At 38.7% G+C, this 21,832-nt stretch overlaps 1 protein-coding gene across 12 annotated transcripts in view; it reads right to left on the bottom strand.

The window, feature by feature from the left end:
- Window positions 1-1,714: 1,714 nt before the first annotated feature.
- PKIB (cAMP-dependent protein kinase inhibitor beta) overlaps window positions 1,715-21,832 on the bottom strand; it is a 53,367-nt gene continuing 33,249 nt past the window's right edge. For 10 of the 12 annotated variants that reach the window (XM_053937784.1, XM_053937783.1, XM_053937782.1 and 7 more), the window contains 2 exons: window positions 6,314-6,488; window positions 1,715-2,583 (listed from right to left, as the gene is read on the bottom strand). In XM_053937784.1, the coding sequence (XP_053793759.1) occupies window positions 2,498-2,583; window positions 6,314-6,461 (234 nt within the window). In that variant the 5' untranslated portion in view covers window positions 6,462-6,488 and the 3' untranslated portion in view covers window positions 1,715-2,497. Of the gene's footprint in view, window positions 2,584-6,313; window positions 6,489-8,039; window positions 8,104-11,530; window positions 11,551-21,832 lie in introns of those variants that run through there. The other 2 variants (XM_053937793.1, XM_053937790.1) reach the window with 2 other exon arrangements.

The raw sequence follows: 21,832 nt of genomic DNA on the forward strand, positions 1-21,832 counted from the left end.
ACAGCCTAAAGGGGTGAGTTGCCTTCTACCTGAATCAAGAATCATGCACAACTAATAAACTCTGCTCCAAAGACCAAAGTTTATATGGTACAATGTCTCCCACATCAGTCAGTTTGTGAGTCAGTTTATACTGGTCAGAAAAATGCATTTGGCTCATATAACTGGAGAAATTTGGTCAAATCCAGGCATAACTTAATAGTCTTATTGCTGCAACTAACTAGGAAAGGGATCTGTCATGCAATCTAGACTAATACAAACCGTACATGCACATGGCAAAGAAGCATTTCTGTGTTTGCAACTTGATTAATCTACAGTTAAATAATACACATATAACATATTACAAATCTTTAAAAAATGTTCATCCTGCTTTTAATTAAATTGCATTTTAAATTTTAGGTTTTACTACTGCATTTTTTCAAATTTGCTGTAAAAATTCTTCTTTATACACAACATATTCTCAACGACAGGTTCATATAGCTCAAGTACAAAGTAATCACCTGAGTGCTTACAATAAATTCCCCAGGGTGTTGAGAATTCTTGACTAGTTGTAAACTATACATTTGTGAGCAGTTAATGCCTTTTATGTATATAATTATAGATTGGGGGGTTTTTACATAGAATTTAGAACATTAATAATTTGCTAAATTCAGCTGGTTCATAATTGGTGTTTTAATAGGAAAAAATTTCAAGCTAGCTTAGACTAATAAAGTACCTAATCTATTCCTGTAAACCAAATTTCAGTGTCTGTATTGTATCAGAGAAGAAACTAAATATATCCAGTGCTGCAACTGTGAAAGAAGTGCAGAATTTGATATAGGCCATGACCCAGAAGAGCAAAGCATATAAGGACTTATGTTTCAGTAATACTCATATACTTGATTTTGATGGGATCACCAAAGCTTCTTCTAATTTACCATTTTTGGTAATGTGATGCTATAAGGGAGGCTAGAATAGGAGAATGGGACTACAACCCAGAACAAGAGTGTGTACCACAAATACAGTTACCTCCTAGTCCGTCTCCACTGTGGTTTTCAGCTCTGGTATACTCTAGTGTCAGCTAGTTCACTCTCTCTGACTTTCTTAAGCCACCTGTTTTGATTCAGTGGAGTAAGTTATTTTACCTTTCCAAATCTGAAAAAAATTTGAGATGTTGCAGTTTTTAAATGTAAACAGATTTAAGAAGAGGGAACTAATTGTCAGTTCAGTTGAATTAAACTGGATCCTTTATTGAATGGTCCTCAAAAGCCAGCGTATGAGTAAATGCATAGTAGGAATGAAAGTTGTGTCTTACAAGCTCTCTTGAGCTCTTACAAGCTCTCTGCCAGGTTTAGATTACACTAATATTTCATAGATGGAATACCAGTCACATGTGGGATGTACCCATCAGAGATGCTTCTGCCATTTTCATCATGTACATAAGTGGCTGCTACCCAAGGAATTGTGAAGGTTCATGTCTGTACCTGAATCTTAAGTCTCCTCCAACAATGGAGTGAATGCCAAGCATTTTCAGGAGCATGATCTCCAAAACAAAACAAGTCCTTTCAGTAGAGAAACAACTTTGCCTAAAATCTTTGCAAAAATCACAATGATTGAAACATCTTCACTGTCCACAAACAACAAAGCAAAACCCAGATGAAATAAAAGAAATATGTATTACTGGGCTTTAAATTTTGTCCTACATTAAGAAACATTAAGAAATCAACCGAAGACAGAAAAGATTATAGATATTTAATTTCTACAGTGAGATTAAACAATTTTCATCATATACAAACATACCTAGTTTACTTTAGATACACATGAACAGCTACAATATTCAGCATGAAAATGAATGGCTGAAGTGGTGAGACTGCTAAGAGTGGGAGAACTGAGATGATCTGCCATAATCAAAGAGAGGTAAAGAGAGTCTGAAAATTAACACTGATGTTTAAGTAGTTTATAAAACCTTCTGGTGACAGGAGTAGGAGAAAATTTTATTTTATGTATTTTTTTTTTCTCACACCCATCTCACACACATCTACATATGTCTAATGAGAACAAAAATCTCAGGAGAAAAATTACAGATAATGTCTGTAATCTAATATATACTTAATACCACATTGCGGGGAGTGAACACACCTCCGTGTCAGAGAGAAACAAGCTGGTTTGAGAAATCAAGAAACATGATTTTTATTTTGAAACAATGATTAGTTCCTGGTAGGTATATTAATTGGAACTGTCAAAGAAGATTAGTTAGTATGAATACTATAACCAAAACAAGAGAGAAAACTGAAAACAAGAGATACATTCTTTAGTTCTCTTCCTGTTTGGATATGTAGAACATTGCTTTTGAAGGATGACAGTGGAAAGAACTGTATGCCATCCACATAATCATCTAGTTACAACAGTGTTGCAGAGTCATGTCTGTGATGCTAAAGTTGCTACCACACTTCAGAAGGGGTGACACAGGGAAACTGGGAAGTCTGTTGATGGGATTCATTAATCCAGAAGTCCTTAGGTGTTAGGAATCATTGCATTTTCCTTCCGCCTCTTGACTTTCCAGCAAGGCTTTGGATGATGACACTTCTCCGCCCTCTGCTCCTGCATCTAAACAGAGACAGAATTAAACATTTATGCCACACACATTCTTGCAGCTTTTTTAATGCAACCAAGTATTTGGGTTCAATGATCATCTCTGTTTGGACTGGTTCTTTACTACCACAGTCATGGGTGCTTTAGAAAGAGAGATTAACTCAAGAGATAAAGAACTTTAAGAAGCATATTCTAAAAGCTGCTGCCTGTTGGTGTTGATTTGCCCACTTCTTGCACAAGCTGATCAATGTGCATTTGGCTGTAAAAAATAGATTGGAAATAACTTTGTATTACTGTAAGTATTTTTTTCAAGTTAAAATGTTGCATTCCTTTGAGCATGGTTTATGGACATGCCAGTGTTCTGTGTGATCTTCTTTGACTAGAAATACCTATGTGAATTTACCCTGTCTTCACAAGATGGGGGATTTTTTGTTACTCTGAGTTGGAAGTCCACTTTTCCACAGATTAGAGTAGAATTTTTACATGACTGGTATAAATAAAAGCTTCCCAGTGTCTCTTTGTCATTATATGTACTGTCATTATATGTACTGTTCCATGCTGTTTCTTTTGATCAAGTTTACTCACTGAGAAGCAGAAACTCCTCTTGCCTTGATTTCCTTGCAAACCATAATAATAATTTTCACATTACCTTCAAGCCCCACATGGTAGCACCAGTGGTAATAGCATACCCAAACCTATGGCAGTGCATAGCTTTTGGGGACAAGGAGAGGCCTGCTCAGCACATCTGGCTGTACAGTCCTCCACTTCATACTGCGTCTCCTCCACAGTCATAATCTAAGGGGTACATTTTCTGACTTCCTATAAAATATCAAAAACACCCAAAAGAATTATATATCTTGGTTACTACATATCACAGCAAATATATAATGCTGTACACAATTCATCAGCTAGAGCCCTTAGCAGAAACTGCTTGATGTTTTAAGTCTGCTCAGAGATTCAGAGGCTTTGGACTTCTATAGCAATAAAGAACTGAGTTACTTGACACCCTCCAGCCTTATGTAGCACACCACTGTTGTGGAAAGGGAGACAGAGCAATCTCCTCTATTGTCTGTTTCTTTGCAGGCTGGACATCTAATATCAGTGGAGTCAGACAGGGTAGAGGAAAACAGTTTGTTAGAGGAAATCTAATCTCATACTCGGTGGCATTTAGGTGTGCAATAAGTGCTAGTTAAACTGCTGAGTGTTATCAGCAGAATGGTGCCCTAACACAGGTTACCAAATGTGGAAGACCAGATTGGCTTCTTAATCTCAAACTTCTTGCAGCCTCCTCTTCAACCTTTGGATCATCAGTGACACCAATCAACTATTCAATGTGGTTCCAGACCACTCGTGAAAAGTCTCAGCACTCCAAAACTTGCACACCACCAGAGGAGGATCAGATAGGATACAGATAGTCTGCATTTCAGAGCTAGGCTCCAAGATAAATAGCTGGTGTCAGAATATATCCTGTTCTTCTCACAAGAACATCAGCTTCGTGTGGTTTGCAGATTACATGGACATTTTTATCATACAGGTACAGTCCTTGTGTATTGATAAAAAAAAATAGAGCAAAGTCTCTTTTCTCTTCTAAACCAGCAAGTATTAGCACATCCTGTTCCTGACTTTTCACTATGACAGTAGCTGACGGCATTTTAGAAAGAGGAAATATATGATCCAATGAGCATTAGCTAAATTTGAAACAAGATGGAGAGAGTCTTCACCATTTCCCATAATATTCACTGAATCTGAATTTGAGAGTAGCAACAAAATAGGGCATACTTTATATAGCCACATGTTCAATCTTCTCCACTTCTCTCATTTATCTAATTTCTTTGTGCTGAGCTGCAAATGACTTTCCTTTTTTAATGACTTATTGTTAAAGTCAGAAATAGGCAAAAGAGATGCCTGTTAGAGCCCCTAATGTTTCACAAACAGTTTCCCTGTCACAGCATTTGAACTTCAAAACTGTCTCTCCATTTTGATGAATCCTCCTTTGTTTGCTTGCTGTTTCATGAAAACTTTAACTTACCACACAATGAAGTTGAAATTCTGATCTGATACTTGTGGAATTCCCATCCCCAGAAAGCACCCAAGCTGTCAGAGTGGACCTAACTGCATCCTGTACTTACTTCTTATTATCGCTACTGTAAACTGCTGATAACAGAATGTGCTGCCTTCCAACATGCTCTGGCACAGCTATATGTCAATGACAAAAGCCAAGGACACTTCCATGTTCTTAATTGTTCTTAAAATCCTGGCAATGCTGGTCCTGTATGTCTAAGAAAGCATCAGTACATTTTGCTAAAACTAACATAGCATAGTGTTTCATTTCTTCTTCTTCTTAATGAATTGGATGGAGACCAGGAGAGGAGAACTATTGTGTCATCTGGAGGGCTAGATATTTACCTTATGCCATGCTATAAGTTTTCTTATAAAAAGATTTTCACTCTTTCCTCTTTGTTTTGTAGGGACATAATTTTCACATTCATAGGGAAAAATGTCTCCTCAAGACAAAATAATACCTTCTTCCAGAATACATTCTGGATTCTTATTCTTATTTTATTTTCTTATTTTCCTTGCTTCTCCTGGTTCAGGTCAGAATATGGTCATTCTGCCCTTCTCACTCTTCCAGGAAATGCTCTTTCTACATGCTTAGCTGTCCTTTGATAGACCCATGTGCGGTTTACATTACAGAACCCCAAACACACGACTATAAATTAAATCACCAAAATAATAACAATTTGAGATCAAATAAATCCTTCCCCCTGGCCTTTACGGTGCTTTATGAGGCTGTACACCTATTATCCTGTAATTTCTCTGGGCAATGTAAAATAAGACTATGCAGCCCTGGAGACTAGGAATCCCTTTAATGATCTACTTCAGTTCAGATTCATGGACCGACTATTCACACCTCAGCACAGGCTTGCCTTCTTCCCCTTTGCTGCACTCACACCATCACTGCTCCAGGATGTGGGACCATCTGTTGTGGTGGCACCACAACAGCAACAGTGATGAGCATGAGAAGAAAAAAGCTTTCTGAAAAGAATTCTGATTCAGATTAAAAAAAGTAGGGACAGACCATGCTCAGGGCCAGTCTATATTTTTTGTTTCTTAAGCATTAGTAGTCAGATTTTTCTGAATCTGAAAATTCCCCTGAAGTCACTCTGAAAGTAAAAACAACTCATAAAGCTGGTGTTGATTAAAACTGTGCTTGATCAACGGAGCACCTTATCAAATTAAAGGACATGGCAAAATAGGGCACTGGTCTCAGATAGCAAATTTGAAAACCTACTAAGCAGGAGTAAAATACTATGAACACTACTCTTAATGTATATGCCTGTATATTCTGAGAGCTGTCATTTTACTAAGAGCACAGCTCTGCTGTCTTATGCAAAGTTATCTCAGTGCAGTAGTACACTGGAATTTATAGCTGATGTGTTTTCCAAGTTGCTTGGACATACAACTGCGTTTTCTCACCCTTAAGGGAACTGGAATTCAGTTCTCAGCACTGAGCTGTTTTCCCTAAGCTGCTAACACTGGATCTGTGGATGGATATGGGTTAATATTAACTTGTCTTATCAGGAGGCACAAGTGATAACTGCTTTGGAAGGTTGAATTTAATTCTAAATTATAAAAGGAATATTAGTATTGATATCAAAACTGCAACGTGATGGAAGTCTTAAAAAAAAAAAAAAGCAAATGACTACTTCATATAAATGTCCTTTTCTGAATGCCCAGCCATTACCTTCTGAAACAGAGAGCTCAGCCAGTTTGTGTGGCAGGTCTGAAGTCCCAGCACCAGCAGGGGAGCCCAGGATATCTGGTAAGGCATTTCGGCGGCCTGACCGTCCTGATGAGGCAAAATCTGTGACCACAGGCTCCACATCAGTCATTGCTGACTCTTTTCCTCATAGCAACATCTGTATATGGAACAAACAGAAGAAGAAAACAGCTGTAGCCTGATGGATGCTAATCACCTGCTCAATAGTACAATAGCCAGAGGCGTTGCCCAATGTTTTTTTTGTTATTAAAAATCATACATTTCAACACTTACTGTTTAAGCTTTATTTCTGCCCCTGAAGAAGATAGAAGACTGTCTGTGCATGTCCTTACCATGCCATTTGCACATCAGACTAGCACAATGATCAACTCTGCACCAACAAGAAACCCGTGAATAGGGTCAGCAACAGCCCTTTCTGTCAGCCATCTGTATGTCCTTTTTTGACCTATTCCCTCTTTTTAAGCGGTTTTGCCATACAATCATTTGGAAGTGAACTTAAGCTCCGTTGTCATACAATCTGTGTGAAATAAAACATGTTTTCCTTATTATGAATCTTGTTCAGATCCTTATTTAGAATCTTGTTAGAACAAACTCATTATACAAAGGAGCAAACTTTATAAAATGACCTCTCAAAATACAAACAGAAACCCTTTGTAGAATTTCTTTATCTTTCACATATCAAATCACTTGTTTTCTTCTGCTGCTTGTTAGTCTGGTTTAACCTTCACTCGAGCATGTGACTTTTATCTAATAAATAACGGAATCCTGGAAATAATGGAACCAACCATATTCTGCTCCTGTGATCCCTGTCTCAAAGCTCATTGAACTGAATGGGAAAAATTCGGACTACAATGGGCTTTCAATCAGGCTCAGAGATGTTTGCATGGTCACAATAAACAGGTGGAGTGTAAACACCTAGAGCAGAAGGATACTTGACTGCAAGAGGCACACAAGAGACAGTGTGAAAACTGCCCTTAGCAGTCACAAAAGTCTATAATACAGTAATTTACACAATAATGTGATAATTAACAGAGTAATTTATAATAATTAGGTATCCATTACTCAATTAAAAATGATAGTTACTTGCTCTATATGAATGAAGTTCTGTTTGCAATGTGGGAGCAGGAATGTTGTCTCTGTGTAAATCTGGTCAATGCTTTGTGTGGGAAGGGATACAGATGGTACTGGAGACCAATCTGACTGAAGGCTGTCAGTTTTTGGTTGACAACTGGCTGTATTTAGACTAAGAACTAGATATGGAAAGTGTCAATCATGTTAGCGTTGTTCATATAAGAAGCAGAGCATCACAGTCCCCCTTTAAAAATTCTGCTAAGCTTGGAAAATATTACTGCTTTCATTTCATGGATAGAAAAAATTATACAAATAGATACTGAACCTGACTTGCTCTGATGTGCCGGAAGGAAGAGAACTTTGATTACTGATGCTGACCTGTCATTTCTATTACAAACATTTTCTTTTCTCCATCAAAGTGCCTTTCAGCTGTGTCAATCCAAAACCAAGAAGAACTATTTTTAATCTTCTTTGTATCTCTAAGTACCTTGCAATAGAAGAAATGAATCCTTCTTGGCAAGAAAGAAAGGCACAAGTAGGACCGCTAAGTCTGAAAGGTGACCTAAACATGCAAATAAACTGCTTGCTTTAACCAAGGGCAGTAAGTGAAAGGTCTCACCTGGAAATGTAGCTGAAGGTTCCTGTTCTGCAGGAAAACAGGTCAAATCCAAATGAAATTTTTCCATCAGTGGCAAAAAGTTGAAACTATACATGGGCATTCAAGAATGACATTTTTCAGAAAACACATACAAATCATGGAGTCATCAAGGTTGGAAGAAACCTTTAAGATGATCCAGTCCAATGGTCAAACATGCCAATGGTCAAACATGCCTTGACATTCTCAGTTAGATTTAGCATTGTACTATCAGAAGGTGCGATCAGCACTTGGCACAAAATATGAAAAGAAGGAGAACTAATCCAGGTTTATATGCACAGTCTCATGGCTTTTTGAGGGTGTTCATATTTATTAAACTCTAGGTGTCCTAAATGCTTTTCCTCATATGCTCACCACAGCAAGTAAGAAGACTGTAAATTACACTTCAGAACAGAAAATGTTTGGGGTCTTCTTTTGCTTAGTAAAATTGTTAAAATTACTCTCAATGCCAAAATACCAGTATGCTTGCCTTTCCTGCCCATTTCATTTCAGCCATTAATATGGTGGAGCCAAAAGTACTGTTGTGAGTAGACTGCTGTTCATGTAAGATCTACAGAATGACATTAATATCAAAACACACTTTCTCAAGCTTGCCTTGAGACTTTTCCCCGCCCTCCTTTTCTCTCTTGCATAGATGTTTTGGCCCCTAAATGGTTACTTTTTAAATGGAGAAAACCTGGTCTACAACTCATGCCATATGAAGCTACTCTCTTCTGCAGTACAGTTTGCAGTACAGTTTGCACTTTTGCACCTGTTTCAAAGCCCTCCCTTTCCTCTCCAGCACATCTCTTTCTCCTCTGATGTAATCTCCCTTCACTGCATAATACTAGACAACCCAGGAAGATGATGAAGGACACAGTCTGATGTGCCTCCATGTAAGTGAATTTTGATTTATGCACTTGATTAAAAAAGTATGCAAATCTAGACAAATCTAGAACATCTGTCAGACAGAAAATCAGCTGATCACTATCCATCTGTCTGGTGGCCATAATTCAAATTTAGCTATCTAAAAATAGATCCTATATATACATAACATTTACCATTAAGAGTTTTTACCTTTGTTTTTTCTATCTGCACTGCACTAGCACAGCATGTTCTCTAAGTACATTTGAAAGATGAGGGACTACCCCAAAAGGCTTAGAATTGACATTACAAAATGTAAGTCCATTTATAGCCAAAACAAGCTCAATTCCCAACATATGACAGACATTATTCAAAGTAGCTTGCAGCAGTATTTGAAAGAAATGCCATTTTGTTCGTTAATGTTCTAAAGGATTTCTTCAATTTCATTCTGAGGCTCTCTTTTATCAGTATTTTCTAAGGCCTGTCGCCGCAGGCCCCCAGCCGGGTAATAATTAGCATTGACTCCATGATTGCAGAAGGCTGATCAATTGCTTTATTATACTATCTATACTCATCTTATACTATATTATACTATACTTACTAGGAAACTCAGTAACCCTTACAGCCAGTCTGATACAGCTTTGGCTGAATTGGTCAATCCATTCAAACACCATCCAGTGTCCAATTAAGAAATCACCCTTTGGTAAACAAATGTCCATGACACATTCCACATGTGCACAACAGCAAGTGCAACAAGTGGAGATAAGAATTGTTTCTCATTCTTTCCTCTGATCTTCTCACAGCCTTCACAGGGAAAATACCTGGGAAAGTCTGTGCCTGTTCTCTGTGGCCAGAGAGCTACTGCCACAAAGGCCTACATCGAAGTAAGGATACAAAGTTTCTCTGCTCTTCAGCTGTTCCTACTTTTACATTTTTTAACACATTCATTGGAAAATATCTACCTTTCTGGCATCTCCTTGCATCTGTTAAGCTCAGTATTATTCATGCCTTCTCACAGAGTAAACAATAATTACAATGTGCACAGCATCTATTTTTCTCAAATCCACTCCTCCTCCTCCTGCTGCCAACATCTTCTTCCACTTCACTGAACCCATTTTTCTCTAACCTTATCCAAGATTAAGATACTTACATGTTGCCAATGCCTGTGTGCAGTTGCTTCTGAGTTTCCAAATTACTGTTGTCATTTCTCTCCTGTGTGACTACTCAGCAGAGTAATGGAGCACAATTCCAAAAGTACAGTGCCACATTTCCAAATCACAAAGTTCTGTACTACCCAGTTCCCTTTTTGCCACAGCAAAAGCCCAGTCCACCCAAAAGTATAAGGTGATTGGGTGGAGAAGAAAAGTTGGGCAGGGATGGAGGCTGTCTGCAGAGGGTCAATAGTAGGAAGGCAGGTGCATGTCCCAGAAGGGCTCACCTACCAGCTAAGAGACTGAAGGCTATGGCTAGCAGCCCAGCTAGCACTCTATCACCAGGACTAACTTTGCAGCTCAGTACTGGGCCAAGATAGTGTTAAGTAGGTTTTGGGAGTATCAGATTAATCCTCTCATATATGCCTCTGACATGCCTGCAGGATCATCCAGAGTGCACAACAGACAACTCAGGTGTGCATGGGGGAAGGAAACGTTCTGCTTGTGAAAACTGACTACAGTCAAAAGCAAAACTCAATTAATGATCTATCAGATATTCAGGTAAGTGTCCCCAAAACAATGCCAAGTAAACTACCAATGGCATTTTCTCTAAAAGACAGCTAATTTGTTAATCTTTGAATCTTCTTTTGCTGACAGCATAGCCATCCCTTTGGGGGAAAATGAGTCACAGAATCTGGTGAGAATTTTTTTAAATAAATGACAGGAAAAGAACAAATAATTCTCCTGAAGCAATTTGTGTTGAGAATCAAGGGAAATAATGCTTCAAGGTGCTCAGTTGTAGCAGGTGCCACAGTCCCCATTTAATGTCAGTGTTGTCACTTCTTCACTCTTATCTGTTAGAAAATAGATAAATCACCACCTTAAGTATTTGTGAAACCTAATTTTGCTTCTGATCTTTCTACTGTCTAACACAGACAAAACACCAGATTTGTTCTGCTTGGAAGGACAAACTATTCCTCAATAAATATCAAAAGGTTCCCAACATTGGCAATGTGGCAACTCCACTCCATGCAGGAGCCTGAAAGACCAAACACATCACTCCTTGCTATTCAGGCACTTTTGTCAAAACAGTATGAATAGCCTCTGCCTGTGCTGTCAGAGAAAGCTACATTTCCCAAATGCTGTTTGTTCTGAATGCCCTTTAGCAGAAACAAACTGGAAAGCATGAAATCCTCTCACAAAATAGATGAAAAATTCAATAGCCAAGTAGTACTTTCAGAACCAGACTGACTGATTCTGTGTCTTGCGGGTCTATTATTGTAAGATGCATTTCAGCATCTTAATATATTCAGAAAAAACTTTAGTCCTTCAAGTGGTGTTTAGTTTGTCTTTATTTACTTGTAATGAGTGTTCTCCATGTACCTCTACCCCAGAAGCCTGTAGATTCAAAACTTTCTAAGTAAGGAGAACAGAAAACATATTGAATGAAGTGCTTCCTACCATGCAACTGAGATGAAAACCACGTCTTCTTGCTATGCAGTTGCCACGCTTTCACATCCACTTCTGCTGCAGCTGCATCCTCATGTCTTTGTCTCCTCTTACCAAAGGTCTCAAAATAGGAACATTCTCATTATACATGCTCACGTAATCATTATGCTTTATCCTGAGGCATTTCTGGACCACAGAAAAGAAAAACCTAGGAACATCCATGCTTTTAAGGAAGACAGCCTAGAGATGATGATGATGACTAACAGTAACCTGGGCACTTGCATAAATTTTGTGAGAAAAATTTCTTCTATGTGTTTTTTTTTTTAACATCAAGAGCATTTGTTACACACTGGCAATCCTACTGCTGGGAAGCACACAGAAAGATAAGCAAGTGTTCTTCACCAATACACCTTTACCATATGTATATCCAAACACAGGGGTCTTGATTTTGTTTAGGGCTTAGGACAAGAAATCACACATTTCTAAGTATGCAGAAGCAATATAGCTAGCTATATGAATGTTAGAAGTGATCCACTAATGAAAAAGAAGTAAATTTGTTACTTTCCAGGTGTTTTAATGTATCACTAAACTAGAAACAAGAGTACTTCTTATTATATCATGTTAGAAAGATGATTTGGGTTTCCTGTACCAACAGTGTTAGCTTTTCTAAAAAAAAGTTCTCAGAAAAATTTTTTGTTTTCCTATGCAGGGAAACTACTTATATCCCATCTCAGTAAATCTACTGTGAAGCATGTCCTTCTACATCTGTTTCAGTCTATATGTTACAGCCTGTATAACACATCATATTTTTGGGATAATATTTGAAAGTTTGGTGTATTGTATAACAGGTTTTCCCTTTTGGTTCTTTGCAGTGTAGACAGCTGTACAGACATTTTACACAAGGGTCTTGTGTGTTACTTCTGCTCTGGGTACATGACCTCCTCTACACTTGCACCAGAAGCAACATCCTTATCAATAGTAAAAACAGCTTCCATACATACATGATCTTCTTAATGTGGTAGATAGGGACAGGCGAATGGAAAATCTCGGGATGTGACGGAAAGCAAGACCCTTCCCCCCTCATCCTGCTATAGATGATCAATCACCCCTGAAGCATGCAGCCCCTCCTAACTCCAGTAGTTTTCCACTCCTTACTAACCCTAGCCAAACCCACCGTCCCCCTTTGACGTAGTAAAGCCCCCTTGACTATTTAACCTCACGAGATGAGATAATAAACGCCATTTGACCATCCACCACATTGGTGTCTGTGCATGTCAGTGGACCGAGTGACCCGGGCGAGGCCGGGTCGCCGTGCTGTGTCTTGACACCAGGTCGCCCGCCTTCTCAGCAGAAGGCGACACTTAATACCAAAATGGTCAGACTGGGACCATTCCTCCAATTCCTGCTCTCAGAATCTGCACTGAATGAATACCCAAGATCTTGATCCTTTTGTTCTGAAGTACATCATTTTAGGACACAGAATTTGAAAAACTTAACCAAAGCTGTAGGACTGTTTTTCCCTCAGAATGGAACTTTGAAACTTTCAGTTAAATTTTCTGATCGCTTCCATAAAGCCAATATTATGGGAAAGACAAGTGGGGAAAAAAAGCAACATAAGATTGATCCTGCTGCCTTTAAGCTTCTGGAGAATGTGCAGATACCAATGGTGGAGTTCAACCAACAACACGTACAGAGGAAAAAGCTTGACTGTGAGCGGTGTCTGACCCTGGAATATGCAGAGTGCTCTGATACACAGGAGAACACATACAGAACTAATAGCAGTTCTAAATAATGGCACAATTTTCTCTTTGTGAAAAAAAAATAAGGGAGAGAGGAGAAGGGGTCGTGATACTGACAACTGAATCAGAAGTTACCTGCAGTGATTAATAAATGAAGTGACATTAGCTGAAGGCAGTCAATACCAGGCAACCAAGCATGTCACTTTCCAAATGCCTGTGAGTGACCAAGAGCAATGAGAAATAAATGCTAGTCAACCTAATGGGAAACAATTCAAATCTAACTCATCAGCCATGCTGGAAAGAAATCAAACACATCCCCTACTATGGAATGAGAAATTAAGCTCAGTAGTAACAAATCAACTGACCAACCTAATTCTTCCTCTTATATTTTGTCCATTCATCCCCACTGAGTTTTCATTTCCTGTTGCAAATGCACATATCACTTTCTGAGTTCAGCCACACAGTTCCAACCTGCTAAATCCTTTCTTAGAATCTGCATCTGGCCTGAAATTCAAGAGAATTTTGCCCACTTTCAGGAATATGTATGAGAAGTAATTTCGGAATTAGAAATAATTTTTACAGCTAATCTTGCCTTGCTGAGTCCCTGCAACTACAACATTGCAGCTCAATTTTATTTATGATCTTTTCCACTGTCAAAGGCACACAAGGAAATGAGTATCCCCCAACCTCTTCAATCTCCTTTCTCCTCAGCCATTCAACTGGGAATTCCTCAGGGAAGCATCAAGTAAGTTTTCCCCTCTGCTTTGATATCTGCTACCCCCATATGCCACAAACACTTCTGTAACACAACAAGTCTTCTACATAAACCAGCATATGTACGTCAATCTGTATTCTTCATTAGAAGCAGCGAGGGATTTGGCTCTTTACGTGCCAGATCTGTGGAAGAAAAGTATTCTGACAAAACCACTGGGAAGACTGAGGCAAGCAAAGAACTTGAGGCATGCTGAAGTCCACTTACACAATGCACTCCAGTAAAGGAATCAGCCCAGTGAAATGTAAAATGCTTTTGTAAGAAGATGAATTTATAATTTAGCAGATATATGAGAATGAAACAATCCCATGCACATAACATGACCATGTGGCCAAAGTCTCTCACTGGGGAAGGCCCAAATCTCCTTGAGATCTTACTGACATGAATGAGGGATGTTTCCATCTGGCTCAGTGAATTCGAGTGTACCTGTATATACAGTATGTTCCCAGGAAGGGAAGTCCTTGTGGAAGTGCTTACAGAAGAGGAGTTGTGGAGCAAGAGAAATTTCCTGGTAGCAACATGTGGGCACAAAGGGTTGAAAGCTGGGAGCACAAGGCTGACAGAGAAGTAAAAACCACAGGGAGCTGTAACTGTGCTTCTACGTAGAGAAGAGAGATTACCTGAGGGTCTGTGTGAGACGAAAAAATGACATGGGAAGCTAAAGGGACACAGGAAGAAAGGAGAGCTCTGGAACTTTGCTGAGGAAGAGGAACACAATCAGTAGTGAGGAGTTTCTTTGGAAAGCAAGCAAGATGGGAGTAAGAGGCTTCTTCAGTTCTGGGGAACACTGCAGGAAACCAGCTCTGGTGCAGGATGAGCAGAGACATGGGTACAATGGAGACCCTACACTTAGCAGCAGACGAGCTAGATAACAGTATAACAGGTCTGTTTAGTTTTTAACTTAAAAAAACTGTTTACTACACCAAGGATCTTTCTTTTCAGGGTTTTTTTAAAGGGGGTAAATTATTATGTTAATGTGACATGTGCTACAACACCTTGGCCACCAAGTATGTAGTATTTGTGACAACCTTTACAGACTGTTATTGTTTGGAGCCCTCAAAAGAACAAGCAGCTCACAGAAGTGCATTTTCTTTGCCCTGCAGGCAGCACCCTTCCTAGAAGAAAAGTCCCTGTTTTTTTCATATTAAGACCTCCAGAGTGTCCCTTGGAGGTAGAAGTTGGTTTGATGAAAGGGTTACCTTTCCATTATGAAACTGGTGAGGCACAGAAGCTTGTGCTTCTTTCCATTCAGCAGTTGGGTGATAACAGTCCGGCAGCGAGCAGGAATTGCAGTGTGAATAGCTGCAGGCACCTTGCTAAGCTCCTAAGCCTTCAAAGCATGGGACTGACACCATCTCCATTAAAAAGCAAAGACAAGCTCTTAGAAGTACTTTATTGATTTAGCTATGCAAATAAAAGCTGACATTTTATTTTGTCACAGTCAGGTAACATTCTATAATTATATATAAAGCCAGATTAATTTTATTTTATGATTATTCCTTCTTCACACCTACAAGCTGTATTTTTTTAGCCTGGATCAGACCAGAAGACCATCCCATCCTCTTCATGGGCTACTTCCCTGCTCATCTCAGTTTCACCTAACTGATGTGGAAACACTTGGGTTTAGCCAGTTTTGCAGTCACATTCCCCAGCATTTCTTCACCTGAGCATAGAAAAGGATCCTCTCTATCTTATAATGATATAGTTTATGTCTGATGAATACTTTAGAAAAGCTAAAGCCCAACCAAATCCATGCACAATTTTTTTTCCTTGAGTAAAACCTTCCTATTTAAGTTTTTAATTTCTGCCTTCTGGTTTCATAGTGCAAGCACACACAAGGTGGAGTCATGATTTCCAGAACAAGAATTACTCATAGACAAACCAAACCAACAAAAATGAAGTGAAATTTAGATTTAAATTGCTACATAATCATAGAGGACTGGAAACAGCATTTAAAACAAAGTAAGCTTAAATCTATTCTTTATTGAGTAGTAAAAGTACTAACATACTAATAAAGGCTAATTTCATTTTCTTTACCATGGAAATCTGCAAGAAACCTGCTTGCTTTGTCATAAGCAAGTCTGTAAATCTAACACTCCAAGTTTTTTATTATTCTGTTTGCTTCCTTAAGCACCAGCCTGACAGGTAAAGCAGAAGACAACTTCAGCTATTTCAGTAGTGCTTATTGTTGATGGAAATATCTCTACCAACCTCTTCAGCAAATATCAGTCTGAGAGCCACTCAGATATTTTGCAGACATCACCCCAACACTTCTCTCAAACAGGGTTCTTGGGGTCTCAGTGCTCTTTGCTTTTGCCATGAAGCTCTGCATAACTATCTCCCCCATAATTATTCATCTATTTCTCACTTCAGTTGTGTCTCATGCACCGCAAATGATCTGGGCTTCCTGAACTATTCTTCTGGCTCATCTAAGAATACTCCTGGAAATCCAATCCAAAATACCTCATTTGCCATTCTTCACTGAATAGGATGGTGGAAAGAAATTCATATTTGCTCAATTCAGTAAATGCTTAAATAGTTAATAAAATGTTATTTTATTAACTCAGTTCAAGGGCAGTAAAAAGTCTTTGATTTTGCTTATATAAGTGAACTCTTGCAAGATAATTCTATAAAGCTATCTCTGCTGGTCTACTCAAAGGTTTTTCCAATTACATTTTTGTAACTAATAAAAGATAATTTATTTCTCTAAAAATTTTGTCTTGACCATATTCCTTAGACCACCACAGGTGCTGGAAAATTCTCCAAAATCATTCTGGTTCAATTTGCCCTCAGGGGAAGATGAACCAACAGAGAAGAGAAGAGAAGAGAAGAGAAGAGAAGAGAAGAGAAGAGAAGAGAAGAGAAGAGAAGAGAAGAGAAGAGAAGAGAAGAGAAGAGAAGAGAAGAGAAGAGAAGAGAAGAGAAGAGAAGAGAAGAGAAGAGAAGAGAAGAGAAGAGAAGAGAAGAGAAGAGAACACTGTGCTTTTCAGACTTAATCTGGTGACTGTTAAAGCGAGCCCAGGCAGGAAACAGCCATTTGGCAAGTGAAGTCTAATACAAGGAAAATGAAGCTAACCTCCAACTGTAAGTCAACCTGGTGCCCTGAAACAGCCTTTAATGAGTTTCTTAAGTTTCCTACTGCTCTCCTTGACATGTCAGTGACTTTAACATTCACAAAGATGAAAAATCAATAGGACATATGGATACATTTTGAGAAGTTATACGACTTTGCTGCACTGTCTTCAACAATTGCATTTCAAATGAGGACCCTCAGTTCCTTGCTCGGTATGTTCCATTTATACTATATTTATGCTTTAGCATATTTTTTTTACCTCAGAAACAGTATTTATTCAATATTCAATGAATAATCCTTCATTTTCATTTCATTCTCCAGCATACATCATGCTTACTTTAATAGAATTTCACTGATGTCACATTTTACCTGTTCAGTCTTTGCAGTGGTCCTATTTACTGATTTTGATGAAATTACAGCTAGGAAAATTTGCCCCCTTTCATGGTGACTCACCAAGAAAATAGACTGAGATTTGAGAAATCCGTCTTCTTTTAGTCTTATAATTTAAGTTAAATAATGACCTTGATTCACAAGGCTTTCTCAATTATATTTACAATAGACTTTAAATTGCAAGTAAAAAAAAATTCAATCAATTACAATTCACTGAGACATATCCTGATAGCACAGGTTTACAATTTGACCCTGCAGTTCCCCACGTACTTCATCTAATTGCAAGGCTTGTGTTGCTTTCACTGAAATTTGATAACACAGCCAGGACACAGTACTAGGAATGAGCGCTTTGACATTCAAGAGCAGATCACTGAGTCAGATTTGGCCCACTCAGATTTGGTGACTGGAATTATCTCCAGGGAATAGGACACCTGATGATACAAAGGATCAGAAGAACAAAACCCTCGGACTTAATCTCTGTCAAAATGTTCCGACTGGGGGAAAAGCTTTTTCCACAGAATAAGGAATATAGAGGCATAAGTATTTGAGAGCATCTCTTTCTTAAATTTCCTGGACATGAGCCAGAAAATTTACTGCTCCAGAGTATCACCAATGAAAGAAACTAAATAAATAAAAAATCCACAATCCCACAATTTCTTGAGGAGTAATGAAGGAAACAAATAGGCTATATGATTATCCAAAATACGCATTAGGAATTTTTTCCTTAGAACTTATTTTGGATTAATTTTACACTTCAGGTGAAGTGTTTAGCTGCAATACTATACTTGCTTCCCCCTTCTTACTTTTAGATTACTCTATTTGTTTCCTCTGTATGTCTGCTGAAAGGATACCATAGATCACAGCAATTTATAAACCTTCCTGACTTTCATGCTGTTTCAGAGTGTCTCTTTTTCCTAGGAGAATAATTCTAATAGGTAAAATTCATAGTAGTTACAAGCCTAAACAAGTCAGTAAAATACACATGGGATTAATTTGGTTTAATTTCTTTAGCCTTTCAATATACTTCTATTTTATGAAAGTATGAATCATCCCTATTACCCTCTAATGACCTTAGCCTGGGACACCAAACCAGCCTTCCTATCTTAGGGCTTCACAGTTATAGACTAGTTCCATAAAAAAGAAGATATATTTCAATCAAAATTCTACTAAATATGGTAAGGAAAATATTTCATGGTCTCAGAGAGCTTACTTGGCAATTAAGAAAAATTATTGTCTCTTAAAAAAAATCTAAGCCCTAAAAGCAAATCCCTACCTCCAGTTATTATAGCCTATCTGCTTTTCAATAACAAGAACCAAACAGACCTTTCCAAGGCATATATGAGGCCAGCAGACAGGTCATTTTCTCACAGTTGAATTAATGTATTTTAAATTAATTCAATTAAAATTATCTCTAATTAAGGCAAATGGATTTCAAAGAACCCTTTCCATTTTGATAAATGATCCTTCAGTAAACATGCCCTGCTATTGAAACACCTGGATTAAGTGCTTTAAATAGGGACCAAAAAAAGGTGTATTTGTATCTCAATTGATAAGGAGGGTGTGAAAATCACCAGTACATATAGGATAATTTTAAAGATGACAGTAGAAGGTTAAAGCGTGCTTTTTAGAAATTATTTGAATGAAATACTCAGACTTTCAGTACTGAAAGGGGGCCTAGAATAAAAACTTTTAGCAGGGCCTGTTGTGACAGGACAAGAGATAATGGTTTTAAACAGAAGGAGGATCAATTTAGATTAGACATAAGGAAGAAATTTTTACAGGAGGTGGATGCCCCATCACTCAAAACATTCAAGGTCAGGTTGGATGGGGCTCTGAACAACCTGATCTTGTTGCTGGTGTCCCTGCCAGTGGCAGGGGCCTTGGACTAAATGACCCCTGAAGATCCCTCCCAACCCAAACCATGCTATGACTCTAAGTATGGCTGGACCCTTAAGCTATTTTAGCTGGGATACCATGATCCATAGAACTTCTTTGCAACTTTCTTAATCTGCATGGGCCATTGACTCATGGGCTCTCATGGATTTAAGGAAAGTGAAGGAATGAAAACCAAAATATAAACAAGTCTTGTTCCTATTTGTCATACAAACAATATTAAGTGGAAGTTCCATATATTGAAACCTTTGGATTTAAAAATTTAACCATCAGCTTGCTTTCTCCTCATCTTTTTAGTTTTAATTTAACATTCAGTCTGCTGTATTCTGAGTGAGAGGTGGATTTAAATTTGACATGTTAGAGTAATGCCATTCTTCCACAAGAGTAGCGGAAGGGACAAGCAAGGAGCTTGTCTAAGCAAACATTGTTTCCCTTTGGAGCAGATAGGATTTTCATCTTGAAAACTCAGAGGAAAAGGTGAATCTGCACTTCCACTGTGCAGGGATGGTGCCATGTAATTCCTGAATCACATCATTTTAATGAAACTTTTTTACTAGGTCCAGGCAAGAGAGAGACCTCTGACTGCTCCTGAAGAGTTGCTTGCCAGTATTCAGGGACTGGCACAGGGTGGGAGGACAGTCAGCTGAGTTGCTATGGATATGGTGACTACTTTAATCACCAGGTTCTTTGACCCCTCTGAAATTTTCACTTTGTGGTTTTACCCCTGGAAGCCCACAAACACAACTTCACTGGGTTTTGTTGCTTTGTAAAGAGCCCATACACAGCCCCAGTGATACAGCACATTTCCTAGAAGGTTAGAAGGCAAGGAAATGCCAGACCTTGCCTGGCTTTATCAAAGGACGTTTGTTCCTTTGTGCTCTCATCAGCACTGAGACAAAAACAGTCAAACCCTGATGGCCACAGAGGTCATGCAGGCAATAGGACATCCTTCACCTCAACTCCTTCTCTTACCCTGAAAGAGACAGCACCAGCCCTGCCTCCCCTCTTCCTACCCTCCCATGGCAGCAAATGCCTTCTCTCCTCTTCCTCTGTCCTACAGCAGGAAATCCACATGCTCATAGACATGCTCTCTCCATGCAGGAAGTGCCAGTGTCCCCATCCTCACCCAGCCTCTCCCACTCTGCCCCACAGAAGGACCACAGCAAAAGTCTCCACCATCCCTGCAAAGGCTCTTCCCCAGGCAGCGCCACAGGTGAACCTCCCCACAGAAAGATACAAGAATGAGCAACACAACCTGCAGAGGGGGAGTCACATGTGCCATTTGGAGTTACTCACACCTGCCATTTCAATCCCTCGCTGAAAGCACTCTGCTGCAGGGAGATGAGGAGCCCAAAAGGACCCATTTCCCTTTGTATAAAGATTACTACTCAGCTACTTACCACTTACTGACATTCTGTAGCCTTCAGATTTTATGTTTAACTAGAAATAACAGCGCCCTGGCAAGCTCCTCCTAAGGTTTTGCAGTCTCCATGGCATTTGGTCAGAGCATGTACCTACACGTGTAATGTGTGAATTCAGGAACTGCAGAATGCTCAGAAAGAAATTTTTCCCATCTTCTAAGCTAATGACCTCTCCTAAAATGCCTATGAGCTCTGAACATTTCCTTTTTTAGTTTTGTCAGCATAATCATATTACAGCCTGACACCTGACAGTGTAAATTAATCAGTCTTCTTTTATTTTTTTTTTATTTTCCATACAGATTCCTCAGAAGACTTTTTTTTTCTATTTTATCTTATTAAGCACAGAAAAATAGAAAAGGCAAAAAATAGATAGGCATTATAACTGAGTGACTCCTTCTGCAAGCTGATACTTCTGTTTCTAGATAGATTGAAACCAAGACCATTTTAGAGGACATACTCTGCAAAGATGTGTCTTTCCCAGAAACACACAGACCTAAGTGCATTCCTTAATGGAAATTCCATAGGAGGGTTTCTTGGGCTTTTTTTGTGAAGTATGAGTCGAACATTTCTAAAGAAAGCCTGGAAGTGATACTGACAAGTGCAGATCATTGAGGGATTATGCTGATGTTGTAGTACTCAAAATATTTACTCCTTGGTTCACATACTGGGATTTAGTTCTGCATTAAGACCTATATATTCAAAAGATCAAAAATATGAAGGTGTTTGTCATGGCCTCCCAATAAGTGCATATCCTTAGAGATGATGGATTCTCTTTTCTAAACTTCACTCGGGAGATGAGTAGAGCCTACATCTCCTCTCTAGAGCCTTGAATGAATCTGTGTGGAAAACTACAGATAGGGAGATTTCAAGGGACTCTTTCTGCAGATGACCTCTTGTTTTTGAAGAGCTACCAAAGATTACAGGCCTGATAGCATTTTTCTCTGGTCTTCTCTGCTACATCTTTATGTCTCACTTCAAAATGAGCAGATGAAAAGTTTGTTGTATTTCTAACTTGTGGTTTTCTTT

The sequence above is a fragment of the Vidua chalybeata genome, chromosome 3 (genome assembly GCF_026979565.1).
Source record: "Vidua chalybeata isolate OUT-0048 chromosome 3, bVidCha1 merged haplotype, whole genome shotgun sequence".
NCBI classification, from domain to species: Eukaryota; Metazoa; Chordata; class Aves; order Passeriformes; family Viduidae; genus Vidua; species Vidua chalybeata.